This window comes from Cheilinus undulatus, linkage group 1, assembly GCF_018320785.1.
Source record: "Cheilinus undulatus linkage group 1, ASM1832078v1, whole genome shotgun sequence".
Lineage (NCBI taxonomy): Eukaryota > Metazoa > Chordata > Actinopteri > Labriformes > Labridae > Cheilinus > Cheilinus undulatus.
The window spans coordinates 33,466,083-33,486,722 of record NC_054865.1 but is presented as its reverse complement, the minus strand read 5'-3'; the positions used below and the strand labels follow the sequence as shown (position 1 = coordinate 33,486,722).

Genomic DNA, 20,640 nt, shown 5'->3' with positions numbered 1-20,640 from the left:
AAACTGTTACGGACTTACATTCAACGTCCAAATTTGACGACAAGTAAGTGTCCTCTTCTTTGTTTTTTTTTTTTACATGTACAGTAAAATCAGGCAGCTGTCTATCACCACGTTAGCCACAACAACGGAAATAAACTGTTTCGTGGACTAACGTTTGTATCTGTTAGATTAAATGTGACAAAGATAGTTGGCAGTCGTCGGGGTAACTGGCATAGGAAGAAATACCGCTTTATCGTACCTTTGTGAAACTCAACCAGATCTTTATAACGTTTTGCAAAAATTTACCAAAGTATCAATAAATACCAGCACATGGGCGCTGCTGCTGACATGAGAACGTTACCACACGTTAACGGTTGAGGATTTTTGAGTTGCATGCCTAGACTGAAATATTTTTAAAGTTTTCATCAGCCCACCAGCAGATGGCGCCATTTACAGCCTAACGCGAGCAAAAGCTGCGCAAATGGGGTGATGAAATAAAACTATTTCTTAAAATTACAAACGTGTTGAATTACTCACAGTCTTCGAGGAAACAAAGACTTCCACTCCACTGGGGAAACATGGTTACGTCGACCTAGCATCCGCATGATTAAATAAAACTACAGACTGAGATTTCAGACTCCACCGTGGAAACCCGTCCATCCATGCAGTGCCTGTCTGTGCACAGGCTGCCCGCACAACACATCACTTTGAGCCCCGAAGAGGAGCGGAGAGGCAGAGCAGGCGCTGGTCTCCGACATGGCGAAAGAAGGAGCACATATGACAGAGGAAACTGAGTTCATGATAGAGAAAAATGTTGGGAAAGAAAAAGAAAGTGTGGAATCTTCCAGCGATGCCAAAGAAATGCGAGCAGTGATATTGGCAGGATTTGGAGGTCTCAACAAACTCAGGGTAACCAAGAAGGCAATGCCCGAGCTGCAGGACGGAGAAGTGAAGATTCGCGTAAAAGCATGGTAAATATGAAAATATCAGTGATTTATTATACTTCTAGATTGTGTCATGTTATGGCCTCCCTGTTACATCCCCATGTTTTACAGTATTTTCTATTAAACACGGGGGCTCGGCAACATCTTGGAATAATTTCGCAGTGATGAAGCCACAGGTCTTTACTAGTGCAGGAGGCTGGCAGGCAGGCTGAAGCTTTTTCATACCGAGCGGAAATGGAGAACAAACTGTTGCCAGATAGCCATCATTATTAGGTTTAATCATTTTAAGTTTACATATCAGATAAACGGTGATTTCACATGGCATATGCAGCAGATTGTGGCTAACCTATGAAAACTCAGAGTTATACATTTCTTTAATACAGAATGCCTGTTGAATCCTTTGAGTCCTATATTAACAGGGGAATGACCAGTAACTCACTGGTGATCATGATGATGTAAATCACACACGAACCCCTAAATCTCTTAATAGCCCATCCTAAATTTCTGACTAGCTGTTTGTTGTTGGGGGCAGTCTAAGCCATAATTTCCAGTATTGATTTCATGTCAACAAACTGTGAGGTTTTATTTATTTATTTCTCTGACGCAGTGGCTTGAATTTTCTGGATCTGATGGTACGTCAGGGGACGATTGATAACCCCCCAAAACCTCCTCTAGTCCCTGGGTTCGAATGCTCTGGGATAGTGGAATCAGTGGCTGAAAACACAACAGGATTTGAGGTAAGTAAAATTAAACATTTTAATATAAAATAGCTGTGGTGAAAGAACAGTGTCTGTCCATAAGCGATGAAGTCTGCTTCAGCATCTTTTGAGTCATGTACCATAAACCTGATATAAATGATAGATTGTAATCAATCAATAATCCATGAATGATTATTCCCCTGTCTGCTTGGTATTTGTCTATCCTCACATATTTCTTTCAGATAGGCGACAGAGTTATGGCTTTTGTGAATTACAATGCCTGGGCAGAGGTTGTTTGCACACCAGTGGATTACGTCTACAAGATGCCAGATGAAATGAGTTTTTCCGAAGCGGCTGCATTCTCCCTGAACTTTGTGGCTGCCTATATGATGCTGTTTGAGGTAGCCAATCTGCGTGAGGGGATGTCTGTGTTGGTTCACTCAGCAGGAGGAGCTGTAGTAAGTCTGGTTCCTACATGTGCATTGCACAGCTGCAGAAAAATGTCCAGTATTTTATACAATGCTTATTGTAACAGTTGGAATAATAACTGCAACTGCAACAGGTTGTTTCCTGTTATTGCTTTATTATTGTTTATATCACAGTGCAACATAGAAATAATTGCCAGCCAATTTCTAACACAGCTTTTATGACTCAAATGTGCCACTAAATCCAAAAAAATCTTGCAACTGCCTGTTTCTAATATATTTTACTTTTTTATGATGTTTACTGCCTTCCTGTAAACTTTGTTTATTTAGATTAAGCCCTCTGGTCACATGCACTGATAAATTGTTGCAACTGTTTGTTATTTTCAGGGTCAAGCTGTGGCTCAGCTTTGCTCCACTGTACCTCGTGTCACTGTGTTTGGGATTGCCTCAAGCTCCAAACACGCAGCCATCAGAGACTCGGTGACTCACCTCTTTGACAGAAACATTGACTATATGCAAGAAATCAAAAAGTAAGTACAGAAAGTTCTTTGTGTCTGTTTCTCACTGTATACTTCACCAAAGTAGCTGTCCAGTTTTGCATATTAACACTGAATGCTTGGCTTACGCACCATGCGTACATAACATATTGTGATTACGTGGACCTCACTGTCCTTAGAGGGCTGCGGAAGGATGCAGATGTTACCTGTTGCCTTATTTGGTCTTGTGTGGCCATGGTTCCCATGGCAACACACAGCTCATCTGACATAGCAGCAGCAGCAGTAACGCTGTGTGTGCAGGGCGGAGGTCTGCACTGGCAATGTGGAACAACTGAGCCAATTAGTGCTGAGCATTGATAGGCTACACATTCCGCTCATCACAGAAACATTGTTGGCATGCAAAGAAAACACGTTGCCCTAGATAAGACGGGTTCACTGAATTTATGCCGCTAACTAGATCTGTTTATAAAGTTTTAGAGGGCTTTCATAGTAGCTTCATATCTTTACTTGCTCTAATGCAGAGTCATTTAAACAGGATACATAAAATATGAAACACAATATAACACTTTGAAAATGACATGCATACTTTTCCCTGGCTACTGATCACTTTGTGGTTCTGCCTTCATATCTAGTTGCAGTGGATTAATATGCCTTTCATCTCCCTGGCCCGCACATTCTTCTCAGGATCAAGAGCAAAGTACTCTTAAATTAGTCTTTTTACAAAAGGCAAAAAACCATGGGAATCACAAGACCACCAAGCAGTTTAGCCAGGCAGGTGTCCAGGGCCACAAGGCAGAAAGTAAGGACTTATTCATGACATGCCTTTCATTCTTTCATATCCCTAGGTAGACTGTTTTGTCTGGCTGAGTTTCTGTGTAATAAGAGCATTTTTGTTATATGACATGAAGGATATTACAGATTTGGAGAACTCTGAAAGGCCTGGAGAAGTGATGACAGAGTCAAAGAAAACATTTGGACTGTAAACTGTGAATATCTTAGGTATCCATAAGGTATGAGCATTATGAGATGTGAGACCATATGAGTGAAGTCTGAAGCTGCTCCAAATGATGAATCATGGGCTGAGTGTACTGAATTGTATACTGTTCACCAGTACACATGGTTGGCATGCACGCTTACATTAAGTGCCAATAGTCTTAAACAAGCATTCACCATATATCAGTGAAAATTAATGAATTTTTTTTTTCTTTTTTTTTTTTTTTTTCTTTTTTTTAACATCTGAGCTTTTCAATTACTCTCTTCGTTAGAGTGGACACCATAAGGGGATTAGCTCATCTGTGAAGCGGAGGTAAATTCTAAATATGAATCCATTTTAAGGGTTTAAACCCATTTTAATTACTAAAAAGTCTGTTGATAAGTTTCCAGGAAATCTTGGGCCTCTATTGTGTCAGAAAGTTGTAAAGAACACCAAACGCTGTTTCCTAAAGCTATTAGTCTTCCAGCTGGACTGTCTGGATTTTTGCAATATCTGTTTTTTTTTTCCAGATATTACTTGCATAGCCTGTTAAAAAAAGTGTTGAATAATCAATCAACTGATGATTAATTGCAATATTGTAGGGGTCTAAAAATATTTTGAAGAACTGGAATCATTGATGGAAATTTTAATTATGTTGTATTTGGTAAGAGCTATAACAGTCAGCAAACTGTCTGTTTTTTACCAGTTGTATGTCATTGCAAGTCGAATATTTCTGGGTTTCAGGTTGTTGATAAAAACCAACATTAAACACATGAACAAACTGTATTTTGGGAAATTGTGTAGTTTAGACGTTTGACAAATTTCTTATAGTACTGTGCAGAACTTTGAGGCATGTTAGGGCCAAAACTTTAAGCCAAAATAAGGCTTAGATATGGCGTGTAATCCACCTGAAGGCACCAATGGGAAAGAAAGAGGTTTGACAAAACCCCAGTCGTGCTCTTGATGTCCTTGCATATTACCAGGAACATGGCAAAATAATCAGTTGAAAAAAATAAAGTTCACAACTTTAGAGCGGAGTAAGGGGTTGATGTGGTGAGTTAGCATGGCCTAGGGTACTGTCGGGTCAGGTATCAGGGTTGCCATGAGCCCCTGATCATGCTGCTGATGTCCCAGGGACCAAAAAAATCACTAGCAGTCTCCAGGCTTATTACCAGGGGGGGAAAAGGCCTGGACAAAAAGGTCGAGCTTGACCTTGGCTGCTTAGCAACACTTGTGTGTTGATATGTTTCTAGCTTTACTCCGGCCACCCTTCCCACCTCTCCAGCCCTGGGTTGTTGCACATCAGGCCCCTCGATGAATCCTCAGCGCCCTACATGCCTAAAAAATGCACACACTGTACATGAATGTTTGTCAAAGTACTGTAAAACTGCAAATTGATACTTGCACCTTTGATGTGTAGACTTTGTTTCTGACTACATTTTGCTGTATATGAAAACTGTAGCCCATGCATCCGTTTTTGTGTTTATGAGTAATTTTTTTCACTGATCTCTGACTTATCCTTTTTTGTTTGTTTATCTGTGTTTCAGGATTTCTCCTGAAGGAGTGGACATTGTGTTGGACAGCTTGTGTGGCGAGAACACAGGGAAAGGCTTAAGTTTGCTGAAACCTTTGGGAACTTACATCCTCTATGGTAGGAAAAACATTTGAACTTTTGCTATGAGTGTTTTTTAACCATGCCTGTACATTTGCACTTTAGCATTTATTGGGGAAAGTATGGTAAATTTGCTGTTAACAAGTAAAAGAATAGTTCTACATATTGGGAATATATATCAATGATACTCAACGCGTGTCTCTTGAGCCACGTGTTTTTTTTTTTTTGTGAGTGCTTGTGACTCTTTTAAGTTTTACTTTGAAATATAATATCCCAGAAAACCTTAAAAAAGGGAAATCTTGATCTCCAAAATAATTCATTGCAAGTCACATCGATCAGTTTTTTTCCCACACTTATATAGTAGGCTTTAATTGTCAAGTTGAAATTGAATCAACTTTTATTTTTTGTCTGTATATTTTCATCAGATGTGCCCATAAAAGAACATGCAAGGTAAATATCACTGATTCATGAGAAAAGGGACAAAACAGGTTCTGAACTTGACTTTTGTGAAACTACAATGATTTTTAGTGGATACTTGTGCAGGCTAAGGTCTTAACTAGCAGTTGTATGTAGGAAAAATATTTTTGATCGAACTTTTTTGATTTTTGTTTTCTTGTTTTTTTTTTTTTCTCAAAATTTGACATTTTTTGCCCATCATAGCTTAATTGTTGTCAAGTCAGTCAGATATACTGAAGTTTTTAACTATCCATTACTGGCAATACATAATATTATTAGGTTAAAAAATCTGCATTATTTTTACTTTTTAATTTTATTTCACTCATCTTATGTATCTTATCTCAGAATTTCATAATTTTCAACTTTATTTTTAATGTAAAACATATTAAAATAATCTTTTTACCTTAAATTAGTTGTTATTGCTGTTATTAGTTATTATAGATTAGCTGGTATTTTTTTTACAAATAAGCAGAATAAAATGAACAGGAGGTAATGTATTTTTTGTAAAATAAAAAAACATCATTAGACAGAGTTGACAAGTATCTGACGAAGATGACAATGGGGATTAAAAGGTGATGGCTTAAACTAGAATTTTAACCCCAATAGCTGTTTTATTTGGCTATAGATAAGAAAAATGAAGGAAGTGAAAGGTGAAACCAAGCTCTCTGCATGTTCCAAAGCTCCGATGCAAAGGTATTTTTTAATGGGGGGTGATGATGACATAAAAACTGTGTGATTTTTTTTTTGCTACTTCTTCAAGAAGAAAAGAAGAAAACTTGTTTTTTTGAGTTTGGATGAGTCTCTGGAAATAAGATTTTGTTACATTTGAACATATGTGGCATAGCTCTCAACTGTCTTCATGCTCAGCTAAATCAGGCCCTGCTTAAGCTTAATTAATACAGACATGACTGGTATCACTATTTTTTTTAGATCTCTAAATATAAAATGGCATAGACATAATTCCCAAAATGTCATTTAGAGCCATCTCTGAGGCTCTTTGACTCATTAGACTGCAGATGTAATATTTTGATCCTAACCGCTACTTTTCTAATGTGATCTCTGTTAATTACTGTCATACTCATGAATCAAGTAGCTACATTAGTGGTAGATTAATTCATTAGTTTTAGTTCTACTGAAAATATGCTAAGGCATGCTTTCACAGGCCTAAGGGTCTGAAGGTACCAACATTTCCTCCCCTCTCTTCACCCCTCATGCTTCGTAGCTGCCTGTTATTGGCCACTCACTTCTGCACTGTCCTTTGCACAGCATACAGCAATGCTTTTATTTTTGTCTTTTCAGGCGCGTCAAACATGGTAACTGGGGAAACAAAGAGTTTCTTCAGCTTTGCAAAATCTGTGAGTCAGAGATGCAGTCTGTCATCAACATTTGTAGGGAACAGCACACAGTTACTACCCATTGAACATTTCATGGCTAATGAAGCACACAAACACAGGAATGACTCACTAGAAATGAACATGTGTCTGTTTCTTTTCTAGTGGTGGCAGGTGGAGAAGGTGAACCCTATTAAACTGTACGAGGAGAACAAAGTCATAGCGGGATTTTCTCTCCTCAACCTACTCTTCAAGCATGGGAATTGTAGTCTTGTGAAATCAGTGATGGACAAACTCTTGTGTCTTTATGAGCAAAAGAAGATAAGGCCTGTAGTGGACTCCCTGTGGGCGCTGGAGGAGGTAAGAACCTGGGGTGATTTGATGATTAAAAACAAGCAGGCTGTGATAATCACATGAAAATTCAAAGTGATTTGATGAAAGTAGATTACAGGAATGATTTAGAGGATGCCATGCAAACATTTAGCCAAGCATCAAAGCTGTTGTTCGACACCGCTGCTTTCTGAGGGACATTGTCAGCTGTTCTTGGACTTTCTTTCACAGATGGTGGGTAGGTTGTATCTCGCTGCTACACATTTATATCACGCCCACATGAAGCTGACCATATGTCCAAATGCCAATCACTCTATTCTTGATTTTTACAAATATTTAACAGCTCTTTAAATGCAGTGATTCTGTTTACTGAAAAGCTTTGTACAGTAGATATAGACCAGTTGTAGCCACACTGTAAGCAAGGGGTAAACAATATTGGTTTTTCAGGGCAGATACTGATACCCATTATTAGTAATTTATGAGACAGATAACGGTTTTCTGCTTGTCTGCTACTCAAAGCACTTTTACACAGCCCATTTACAGCCATGCACTATGGATTGGCCATCAGAATAAATTAATCACATTCCTACACATTCAGATTTGCACACTACCGTCACAGCAGTGGGATATTGGGGTTAAGTGTTTTGCCCAAGGACCCATCTACATGCGACTGCAGACCTACGACCTTCTGACTGAGCCACAGATGCTACAACACAACCAGTGTATTTACAGCACAATACTATGCAATACAATCATTAGGATATGGCATAATAAGGTACAAAACAATACAAAAAATCATTAGGACACAGTCATTAGGATGCAATACTATGATGAAGATACGATAAAATCGGGCACCAGTTTGGCTTGGTTGGAGGAGCAGCTGCCCATATACAGGGCCTGCAGTTCTCAGCACAGTGGTTCCAGGTTTGAGTTCAAATCCTGCTGCTGTTTGGCGCATGTCTTCCCCTCTCTCATCTGTCATGTTTCCTGTCTCCTCAGTGGTCCTATCCAGTGGAGACAAAAAGCTCAAACAATCATCTTAATAAAGATGTAACACAATAGATACTACAGGATCATTGCTATATGATATGATCATTACAACATGATAAAATACATTACAAATTGGTACAATGTGACACAATCCTTAATATACCATCATCACAATAAGATTCAGTGTAATTCTGTATAATATGGTTCTTTGTTTCCAGCAGAAACACTTTATCATGTACTATAGAAAATCTAATTGTTTTTTACTATTAGTTGTGTTTGTTGCTCCCTGCAGTGGACCCTCCACTGTTTCTGTAGTTGTTTACAACAATTATTGCTCCTTTACTTGTACAGTAGAAGTATTTAGAAACAAGTTAACATGCAACTCATGTATTCTCTGTGGCCTTTTTGGCCATGTTAGTTTTATTTGGACAGTTTTTTTTCACTAGGATTACAGATACAGACAAGTCAGGGGAAAAATGTGGACCATTTCAAATGTTCTGCACATCCATAGTCCACCTTTACAGGTATGCAAGGCCAGGTGGAATAAGGTGGGATTAAGGTTAGATTACCATATTTTAAATTAATCACTGATTGAAGCAATGAAAATTAATTTTATTCATTGAGACTGTAGTACAATATAGCCTTTTATTGAACCAGAATCACCTTTTTTGGTGATTTTAACAATGCAGATGGACACATTGAACTAGACAATTTGGAAAGTAAAGTCAGACTTCACAGCTAAGCCATGTTGTACTCAAACGGATACCAGAGAATACAGCAGATGCGACTGTTGTAACTTTAAAGAAAAAATAATCATATAATTGCAAAAAGGTGCAAAAAAGCAAACACTGGAAAAAAAACAGGGTTAAAGGGGCAAAAAATTGGTGGGAAAAGATGTTGAAAAGTGGTTAAAGAGTTGCAAAAATGGGTGTAAAGTGGCAAAAAAATGATAAAAGCGGAAAAAATGGTTTAAGAAAGGCAAAAATGGGCAGAAAAATTGTGAAAAGCGGTTAAAAAGTGGCATAAATGGGCAAAAAAGGGAAAAATTACTTTAAAATTGGCAAAAAATGGCAGCTTAAGTATCTGAATGGGGTTAAAAAGTATCCAAACCTAGGTAAAAGTGGTTAAAAAAGATGCAAAAGTGGTTAAAAGAGGCGATAAATTGTTTAACTATGAAAAAATGTGGTAAAAAACAATAATGAAAAGGACTTAAAAAGTGTCAGCAATGAATAATTTGACATCAGAACCCAATAATGGAACACTTTACGGCTCCAAAATGAAGTAACTGTCAGCCAGGATGTGAGCACTAATGCTGCTGATCCAACATACTGTACATGCATTGATATCATAAATAAATCACAACTGGACAGGGCCCATATACTGTTTTTTTAGGAGCCAAGCCAAATCTGTGGCCAGGCCTGAAGGTATGTGCAATTATTTACCTGTCAAGATCCCCTCTGACTTTTTTTTTTTTTTACATTAGAACTTAAAAAACACAGCGGCTCAGCTGTGTGTCATTGTCACATGCCTTGATAAGGTGCAGTATCTTACCCTTTGGTATTGTTTTTATAGTTTCTCTTGTGGTGTCTGATTGTTTCTGGTTTATCTTCGACAGTAGGTGATACATGTCCATAACTATTGTGAGTTTAAGCCCAAACTGTTTTATTTATTTATTTAACCTTTATTTAACCAGATAAAGACCCACTGAGATGGAGATCTCTTTCACTATAACGAGCCTATGAGGACTGTAGTCTATGTAGCCTATGTAGACTGTAGCCTTTTTATCAGCACAAGTTGCAGCATTCGTCTGAAACATGCTCTTCCTGGTCAGGATGTCAGGAATTTAATTCACACACTGAAATCCTCTAGGAGTCAGATAAAGCTGAGGCTGAGAAGGTAATAAATACATCACAAAAAATCTAAGTACAAGTCATTGTGATCTTTTTTTATCATCAGTTAGGGAGAGATTTTCATTTCTCATGGGAAACTCCCCCTGTCCTGCTGTCATTAAACCTTGGCAGATTGTTCAGGCCATTCACTGGAACCACTGCCCATGAACAATCTGGTTAGAGGGGGAGGATGGCGTGGGATGTAGTGCCAGGGGCACAGCCGACCTCATTTGTTTATATGCCTGGAAGGAGAATTCAGAGGGCGTAGGTTGATTTGTTGACCATGGAAACCTTTTTTTGGATTGAAAAATTGCAAATCTGCATGTCTGGAGCAAATTAACTGGAGCTGGTTGCACCAACCGTGGATTTAATTGTCTGTCTTCCTCACTATGTTGTAGTTTAAATGCATTCAGGGTACTAAAAAAGTGAACCTGTATAAACTTTTACTGTGTAGTATGTACAGATAAGTCTCATTAGAGTAACAATACAAGTGTATCCATCATTTATCTTCTCTAAATTGCCACTAAAAGCCGTACAAGTGTTTGACCTAATTTTGTTCTTGGCGTGATTTCCACTATTTTTCTAACGAATGAATGCTTGTGGCACAATAGCTGACAGACAAAGAGGCACATTCATTTGTGTCTTTGTGTTGACTGTAATAAGAAAGCAAGATTTGACATCCTGAGTAATCTTTTGTGGTGTGTGTGAATCTCATAATACACAATTAAGTTAAACAAGATTTAATGAGGTGCCCTGCTGATTTATTGTGAACGTATTTTGATTTTTTTTGCCACTGAAAGTAAATGTTGTTGAACATCGACATAGAAAGTGTTGCATTGAACCCAAAATCATAATAATTGTTCAATCACATGACTTTTCAATGCTTTGAAGGTCTGATAGATAACATACGACGTCATACGACAGCAGTGCCTGTTGCAGGTGTGGCAGTTTGGGATCCTCGTGTTCATTTAAAACATTCATTTGTGTGGCTTCTGATATTCCTTTTAACCCTTCATATAACACTCATTTAATTACTTTTAAATTCCAAATTAAGCCCTAGAATATCATTGATGCACACCCATTACTTCTCTGCTTATTCACTTTATATTTTACTTTATTATGGTGAATATCAGGTTCAGCAAATTGACCATTTATGGTTCCTAGCCCGTTTATGGTTAAAAAAAAAATCAATGGAGTGTATGCACATTAAAATGTTATGTTAACACATATAAAGTCAAATGAGCATTTACTAACACATTAAAATATTTAAATACAAAATATTTATTTTATACACATAATTATCAGGTGTATTATCACTCTTCAAAGATTAATCAACATGCTGCATTTTCATACAACTTAGGACCAGAGACACGTCAACCCATCTGAGATGGCTGCAGTGTCTTCTGACAGACTCAGGGACATCAAAGTTGAAGAGGTTGTTTTTAGAGTCTGATGTCTTTTGGAGGCAAGAAATGATGGATTCAGAATACTGTATAAGTAATGGTGATACCTACAGTTTTGTCTTGTAATTCCACCAGGAAACCTAAATGAATCAAAATATTGAATTATAATAGTGATGTATCTCACGTCACGTCACGTCAAATGACTCGTCATTTTAGTGGAATAAAATAGTTACACCGCCGTCAAGCTGACTGATCAGATATATTTCACTATTTATACCTTTTGTTTTACTTTATAATTCCATCTAACAACCTAAAAAACTACAACTATTGGATGTCTTAATAAATTTAAGCTGAAATAAGGCTCACAGTGAAACTAAAAAATGATAGAAAACCACATTAGCTTAATAAAACTGATATTATGTTATGAACATGACCACAAAGCACTCCTATTTTAATAATTATTACTTGAAAATTTCTGTGAATTAGTAAAATTTAGAGTTGGATCACTTTTTCATTTTTTTTCTACAAACCTGTGGCAACATTTAACTACACTATAGAGTTCTATATATAGTGTTCTATGTATAATGGTTTATTTTTCAAGAAAATACCTTTAGTTCGGCTGCTAGATAAATTGGCCCTTTGTTTAAGTATAGACGTTTTATACCCCTAAATGGGTGTTTGCACAAATATGGCTCCTCCATTTTCACACTAAAATTTCTGTAATTGCTAGAAATCCTATGAAAACAAAACCTGACATGACATTTCGTTCCACTGTTCACCTGTAAAATGTGTGAGTTTGGTTAACCTATCATGGTTAGTCAAGATGTTAGGGTCAAATGTAAAACTGCTTTTTGTGAGTTCCAGGGGAAACAGGAAGTTTAAGACACTCTGGGCCACTGCTGATTGGTCAGATGCTATGATGTCACTTTCAGCTACATTGAATGATCTCCACTGATTGGCTGAAAAAAAACTATTCTGGTCCTACTGTATCACAGAGAGTTGGGGGGAGGACACAAAGAAAGTCTCCTGAAGTGACCATGTATGGTTCCTTCCCATGTTATCCATACAATGAAAGCAAAACTGTGTGTACTAGCTAATTCTAGCAGTTCCTAGAAGTTGTTGTGTAGCAGCATTCACTGCTATCTTGTCAAAGACCCCAGAACAAACCCGAATCAATCTGGATGTGGTATTCATTATTTAATATAAATCATGTAGAAAAAAAATCTACTCCCCCATGATGTGATGATTTGGGTGTTGTGGTGATACACAACAAATGCTAACTAAAGTTTTACAACTTAGTGTCATTGCATTTGTGTTGTTTTTCTCCAGTAGTAGTCACTGCAGATGGTTGACAGCGTGGAAAGCTCTGTCTTTCATAAACTGACAGAAACATTGTCCTAGATCAGGGGTGTCAAACTCAAGGCCTGGGGGCCAAACCTGGCCCCTGGTACAGTTACACCCGGCCCACTAGATCATACCATATACTTATTTTGACTGGCCCTAAAATATGAGGTCTGCAGATTTCCTCCAGTACAAAAATGTAAACTTATCCTTGATGATAACAAATAAAAAAGAAAAATAATTAGATAAAAAGAAATGTGGGAAAAGAAATTGATTTGTTTTTTCATTTCATAGTTAAAAATTTTCATTGCACAATTATGACTTCAATCTATTATCTGGACATTTATTTCATATTTTGACCTTTTGCATTTATTATTTTGACATTTTATTTGGGTTTTTTGACCACTTTCAATTTTTTTTTCTTATATTTTGACCTTTGCAATTTATAATTTTGACTTATCTAATATTTTGACCTTTTCAATTTATTATTTCAACCAATTTCTCATATTTTGACCTTCTACGTTTATCATTTTAAAGTTTTAGGTCATTTTTTTGCCTTGCAAACATGATTGTGACTTTCTTTTTCAATATTGTTGCCTTTTAAAAGCCTTATTTTAACATCTAATTTTGTGTTTTGACCTTTGAACTAATAAGTTTGACTTTTTATCTCAGATTTCGAACCTTTTAACTTATCATTATGAATTTTAAAATCTCAAAATCATTGATCATGACTGCTAATTTTTTCCCCATCATTCATTACTGGCAAAAATTAGGTTGACAGTTTGGCTAAATGTGGACCCTGTTAGGACCTCAGGTAAGACCTTAAGTCAGAATCGGGCCCCTTCTGCGATTGAGTTTGACACCCCTGTCTGAGATGGATAACACAGCCATCAAAGATTCTGGTATTTTGTCTTGCTCAGTTTGGTTCGCAGAGGCATTGTGACTGTGAACAAGATGTCAGCTGGTAAAATTACCCAGAAGCCAGACCTTCAGAATGATTAAAAGCACTGCCTGCAGATCTTTGTAGGGATTTTCCACCTTCATTTAATTATTTAAGGAGAGCCTGTTAGTTAGGAGATTTAAGTAGAGAAGAAGTGTGGAGAGAAGGCTGACACTGTCTGAATAATGTGTCTAATTTACAGAAGCTCGTGTCTCCGGGTTTAATACTTTTAAGTACTTGAAGTATGAAGAAAGAAACATCTCCTAGAGGACACCCAAGAACTGGGAGTTTATTACATTTGTGTTAACTTTTTGGAAGTAGACTTTATCAAATTACGTGGCGAATGCAAAGTGTCCTGTAGAGAGATATGGGGAAGAGTATTATTCACAGCGTTTTTTTGTCATCAGAGCTATCACCACCCTGCTGGTTCAGAGCTGGACAGTCACGCCACTTTTGTTAAATACAGCCTATACTTTTCCTACACTCAGGTAAAATGCAGCAGTGTACTTGTGTGCTGATGTAAACCTTCTTGACTGCAGGCTGTGAAGTGTTCAGTGTGATGGCAAATGTAGCCCAGCAGGGTGAGTCAGCACCATTTATCTTCATCAAGGCTATTGGTTTTTCTCATAGAGTCAGTCTGGGATTATAGTAGCTCTGAGAAAGTGGTCCTGAGTATGAAATGGCCTGGAATAAAATGGGAAGGGTGTTTGTGATGATTCAGTACACAGAATGTCTATTTTTATTTTGGCAGATGCTATGAAAGTTGTACTTGGCTTTTTGTTTGTCAGAGCTTTTGCTTTTGTAACATATTCACGAATTTTACAATCAGAAAAGAAATGCTTGTCATTGTCCTTTTATCTGTTGTTCTGTTGTTCCTCAAAAACAGTCTGAAAATGATTTTAAAGCTTTATTTTTGGCCTTTTTGTGCCTTCATTTGATAGGAGGAGGACAGTGGATAGATCTGGTAATGTGAGAGAGTGGGGAGAGACATGCAGCAAAGGGCCACGGGCCTGGTTCGAACCCAGGTCACCCGCGCATATGGGTAGCACTGTAGACCGCTAGGCCATCTGCACTCCCCTGATAATGATTGTATAGCACCAGCCAAAAAAACAAGATGAATTGTAATAAGAACTTTTGTTATTTACGTTAAGGTGATTTTGATTTGGTACATGCACCACAGAGAGGAAAACACTTCTAACTACTCAAAACACTTCTATTTGCTCCTAATCAAAATTCAATATCTGTTGTAAACGCTGACTCTGCAGTACTGCTGGGTGAACAGATTTTTAAACCTACATCATTATTTATTAACACAAAGTAATTGTTGTCTTCTATTCATAGGTAAAAGAGGCCATGCAGAGAATTCATGACAGAGTCAACATAGGAAAACTTATCCTGGATGTTGAGAAGACCCCGACTCCTCTGGTAACAACATCTTAGCTTTCCTTCTTTATCTGAAAGCCAAGGTCAACAGGTAGTGCTGTTAGATAGAAAACCTAGATGAACCAGTTTGACACAAACTAAATATTTTCAACCCCTTTTATCAATTTTAGGTCGATAACATCGAAAACATCTTTTTACAAAGTAATGTCAATTACATACCATTATGTAATGTAAAATAAGTGATTGCATAAATATTCACCCCCTTCAAGTCAGTATTTAGTAGATCCAACTTTGGCTGTAATTACAGCACTGAGTCTGCGTGGAAAGGTCTGAATCAGGCTTGTACATCCGCACTAAAATTTCACTCAGTTCTTCTTTTCAAAACTGCTGAAGCTCTGTTCAGGTTGCATGGGGATCAGACATGAACAGCCCTTTTCAAGTCCATACACAAATTCTCAATTGGATTGAGCTCTGGTCTTTGACTCAGGAACTCCAGAACATTTACCTTGCTGTCTTTAAACCATTTCTGTGTAGCTTTCGCTTTGTGCTTCAGGTCATTGTCGTACTGGAGAGTAAATTTTCTCCCACGCCGTAGACTTGCACACTGAATAAGATTTTCTGCCTTGATTTTCCTATATTTTTCCTCATTTATTTAACCCTCTACCTTTACAAGCCTCCCAGGACTGAATGCCAGGAAGCATCCCCACTGCATGATGCTGCCACCTGCCTACTTCACAGTGGGATGGTGTGTTGGTGGTGATGTGCAGTGTTTGGTGTCCACTATACATAGCGTCTTGTCTGATGGCCAGAAAGCACCATTTTGGTCTCATCAGACCAAAGAACTGTCTTCCACTTGACCATGGAGTCTCCCACATTCTTTCTTGCAAACTCTTGTAGAGACTGACTTTGTTTTCTTCAACAGTGACTTTCTCTTTGCCACTCTCCCATAAATCTTTGACTGATGAAGAACCTGGGCAACAGTTGTTATATGCAGAGTCTCTCCCATCTCAGCTGCTGAAGTTTGTAACTCCTTCAGAGTCCTCATAGGTGTCTTGGTGGCCTCTTTCACTAGTCTTCTTCTTGCACGGTCACTCAGTTTATGAGAATTGCTTGATCAAGACAAATCTACACATGTGCCATATTCCTTCCATTTCTTGATGATGGATTAAACTGAACTCCCGGGGATGTTCAGTGCCTTGGAAATTTGTATCCATCCCCTGACTTATACTTTTCAATAACCTCTCTGAGTTGCTTGGGGTGTTCTTTTGTCTTCATGGTGTAATTGTAGCCAGGAATACTGATTAACCAGTAACTGGACCTTCCAGAAACAGGAACTGTATAGTGTAATAGACAGAGGTACAGAGACAGAAGAGGATGTCTGTGCGGATCAAAAAGGATGCTCAACTACAACCCCAAAAAAAAAAAAAAAAAGGTTGGGGGTTTTGACCTCAGCATGCATAACTGGCAACCAGTCCAGGGTGTGTCCTGCCTCTAACACAGTGACAGCTGGCATAGCCTCCAGCCCCCATGACCCCAACATGGACATGCAGATAAGAGATAACGAAAACTTGGAAGGAAGGAGTTGGAAAATGGAACCAAATTGAAATCAACTTAGAAACAATATTTGTCATACCAACATTCTGATAGATGTGTTTTTAGATGTTATTTACCTCTAGTTTTTTTTTTTTTAATCTGTGTGACTTGTGTGCCAGTCTTTCAGTGAAAGATAACAAACTCTGCTCCTGCCAATCATGATAATCGTCATTTACCATCATAATGGAAAAGGAGTTTAAGAAATTTTGCAAAAGGCTGCTCCCCCCTTCAAAGGTTATTACTTTAGCCTTAGCATGGCAAAGTTGGAGAATCTCTGTAATCATGCAACTTATTCTTGGCTGATTTACTGTGAGTGTTTATTTCATTTGAAAAATAGTTTGACAGGACATTTTTCAGGTCCAGTCTGGCTCATGGTTGTTGTGAGAAATCCCTCCTTTTCTGTAACTGTCATTTTCATATTGATCTCTGCATCAGACTTAGAAAAGCTTGTAGGTACTGTATAAACTGCTTAAAAAGGTGTAATGTCTCTATAGAGCCATTTATCAGCACAGGCCACATTCACACAGTGCTTTATTCTAGCTCACATCTATACTGTACCTGTTTTTCTGTACAACTTTAATGATAGTGGAATACTGTTTTCCAATTAGATGGCTAACGACAGCACAGAGACCAGTGAAGCAGGAGAGGAAGAGGAGGAGCCTGAGGGAGACAATGACAGCAAGGAGCGAATGCCTTTCATCCACTAAAGCCAACACTGCAACGCACCCAGAGAGACTGCAGAGATTCACCACAGGGGAACACAAGCACACACAGGTGTATGTGTGTGTATGTATGAATGCAGGTATGCATGTATGCATGACTGTATGTGTGTACACAAGATGTTTGTGCCTCTTGTCAGTATTTTTGTCAGCTGGTCAGTCAGGCAACAGCTTGGGTAAGGGGAGCAACAAGTCCAAGTGCCATTCCTGAACTACTCATATTATTCTATTCTTTACCCATGAAGTAATGCTATGCTAGCTAAGACATGAATTAGTTTGATCCATTTTATAACTACTTATTTACCAACTCAGATTAAAAAAGCAGCATTTGAACCCTCTGACCCACTCCGTTACTCTAACATTAGCACCCTGAAACAGATTAAGTAAAACACATTACTGTGAGATCAGTCCTTAACAGCAGATTCAGAACCTGATCTCTTTGTTTTACTTCTCCTGAACCATGAAGTGAATCACATTCTCTTCTTACAGTAGTAATGTGAAGCCAGTAGAAATAAAGAATAAGAGTTTGTGTTGATATTTGCATGGTGTTTTATTTTTAGGTGCCAAATGTGTTTTATTTAGGATCACCAGTGCCTTTGAGCTGCAAACGCGTGTTTGATACTTGAACTGCTTTCCTTGTTTGAAGTGTGCATCGAACAAACCAACAAAAACTGTGTTATTCACTGGAGTTTAACTGAAGTTTGATCAAAACTATTATGGCTGCTTTATTGCCTGAAAACACTTTGTACTTAGATGAATCTGAAGTGCCACCAGAGCTGTCTTTATATACTAAGATATAGGACTAAAGATGTATTTTCCCACCAAATTTTATACTCAGAACTTTTACTTAAATACAGTATAAACTGAAAGATAAAAAAGCCCTTACCTTCAGGCCACTAAAATCTCCACTTTTTAAACACTTGCATAGCAGAGTGTCATTGGGTCAAATTTCTGTAAGCCAAAACATGTGAATACTGAATAAGAGAATATGGACAGATCAATAAACTGTGGATTTTTGTAGAAAATGAATCGGTCAGTCAGATGCAGTCCAAGGTTTGTGGCGTCTCTGCTGTTTGTCTGACCAAAGTTGTTTACTCGCTGGTGCCTCACAACAGAAGTGCCAAAAAACTCCTCCAGCATAAATTAGTTTTACAATGAGCTTGTGTAAGGGGCAGGGTGTTTTACATCTATTTGTCACTTTAATCCTCTGCTTTACTAAATATCTTAAATGCACACTAATGTTAATATTCTACAGATAACTTATCTTTTCTTTTTTGTAAAATTAAGAAGTGGTTTGTTTCATTTTCAGTATTCCTTAAACTCCTGCAAATTTGCTCTGTTTCATCACAGCAACCCCCTTACTGAATACTTGACTTATTCAAAATAAAAACAGACAAAAAAGCATTCCCTCCACTATTTAAACAACATAACTTCCTTTTTGTAACTGTGCCATATTTATAGTGTAGGTAATAAAGAACATAACAGCAGATAAACTAACATTAGATAATGAAGCAGACTCTAGAACTGTTTGTCACACAGTGCTAACAGATGAATGAAATTTAGGAATTACGTTTAGGATCAGAAATAAGGTAATGATGCGTACACACTTTAAAATCACGTCAGTTTTGATGCCTTTAATGTCAGGTATGTTGTTTGTGTAAGTGTTTGTGTGTTTGTGAGTGTGTGTGCAAGTTTACAAGTGTATGAATTCATACTGAATTAAAAAAAAAACAAATGTCTAGCATTGTAGTGTGCTCACAAACTTCCTTGTAAACTTGGTTTACCTGTGGTCGGATGTTTTTGTCATATTTTTGTCTCGTACTTTCTTGGAGTACAGCTCTGTTTACTTGAATAAATTTATCTACAAGGTACTTCCTGACTCATCTTTTTGTTATTACTAAATGTATTTCACACGGTGTTAACATACAGTGCTGTAAAAAAGTATTTGCCCCCTTTCTGATTCCTGATTTTTTTGCATGTCAATCACACTTAAATGTTTTGGACATTTATCAAACCAGTTTTAATATCTCACAAAGACAACCCAAGTAAGTACAACATGCAGTTTCTAAATTATGATTTTCTTTATTAAGGGGGGAAAAAATCCAAACCTATCTGGCCCTGTGTGAAAAAGTAATTGCCCCCTTGTCAAGTCATGAGTTAACTGTGATTAACCACAGTTTTTGGAAAGCTGAGTTCAATTTCACTGACTACACCCTGGCCTGATTACCACCAGATTTGTTGAATCAAGAAATCACTTAAATGGAAGCTGTCAGACAAAGTGAAGTAGGCTACACGATCTTGAAAAGGAAACACATGATGCCACTGTCCAAAGAAATTCAAGAACAAATAAGAAACAAAGTGATTGAAATGTATCAGTCTGGAAAAGGTTACAAAGCCATTTCCAAGGCAACTGGAGACAACTGGGAACAGTGGTGAACCTTCCTAGGAGTGGTTGGCCAACCAAAATTACTCCAAGAGTGCAACGATACTCATCCAGGAGGTCACAAAAGAACCCAGAAGGACATGGAAGACCTGCAGGCCTCACTAGCTTCAGTTAAGATCAGAGTTCATGACTGAACCATAAGACATACACTGGACAAAAAAAAGGCATCCATGGGAGAGTTCCAAGACCAAAACTACTGCTGACAAAAGAAGAACACAAAGGCTTGTCTCATATTTGCCAAAAAATATCTTGATGATCCCCAAGAGAAATATTCTGTGGACTGATGAGACAAAAGTTGAACTTTTTGGAAGGTGTGCGGCCCGTTACATCTGGCGTAAAAATAACACAGCATTTGATAAAAAGAACATGCCATCAGCCAAACATGGTGGCAGTATGATGGTCTGGGGCTGCTTTGCTGCTTTAGGACCTGGACCATTTGCTGTGAAAGATAGAACAATGAATTCTGCTGTCTACCAGAAAATCCTGAATGCAGCAGGACAATGACCTGAAATATAACAGCAAGTCCACCTCTGAATGGCTCAAGAACAACAAAATTAAGGTCCTGAAGTGGCCAAGTCGAAGTCCAGACTTAAATCCAACTGAGAAGCTGTGGTGTAACCTTAAACGGGCAGTTCATGCTGGAAAACCCTCCCTGCGAAGAAGAGTGGGCCAAAATTCCTCCACAGTGATACGA

At 37.9% G+C, this 20,640-nt stretch overlaps 1 protein-coding gene across 1 annotated transcript; it reads left to right on the top strand.

Moving 5' to 3' along the window:
• Positions 1 to 446: 446 nt before the first annotated feature.
• Positions 447 to 19,248, top strand: vat1l (vesicle amine transport 1-like). The gene is made up of 9 exons (XM_041791535.1): positions 447 to 950; positions 1,531 to 1,660; positions 1,864 to 2,079; positions 2,434 to 2,576; positions 5,064 to 5,167; positions 6,884 to 6,939; positions 7,081 to 7,275; positions 15,150 to 15,233; positions 17,393 to 19,248. The coding sequence occupies exons 1-9, from the start codon at positions 736 to 738 to the stop codon at positions 17,489 to 17,491; spliced, it is 1,242 nt and encodes a 413-aa protein (XP_041647469.1). The 5' UTR covers positions 447 to 735; the 3' UTR covers positions 17,492 to 19,248.
• The last annotated feature ends 1,392 nt before the right edge of the window (positions 19,249 to 20,640 follow it).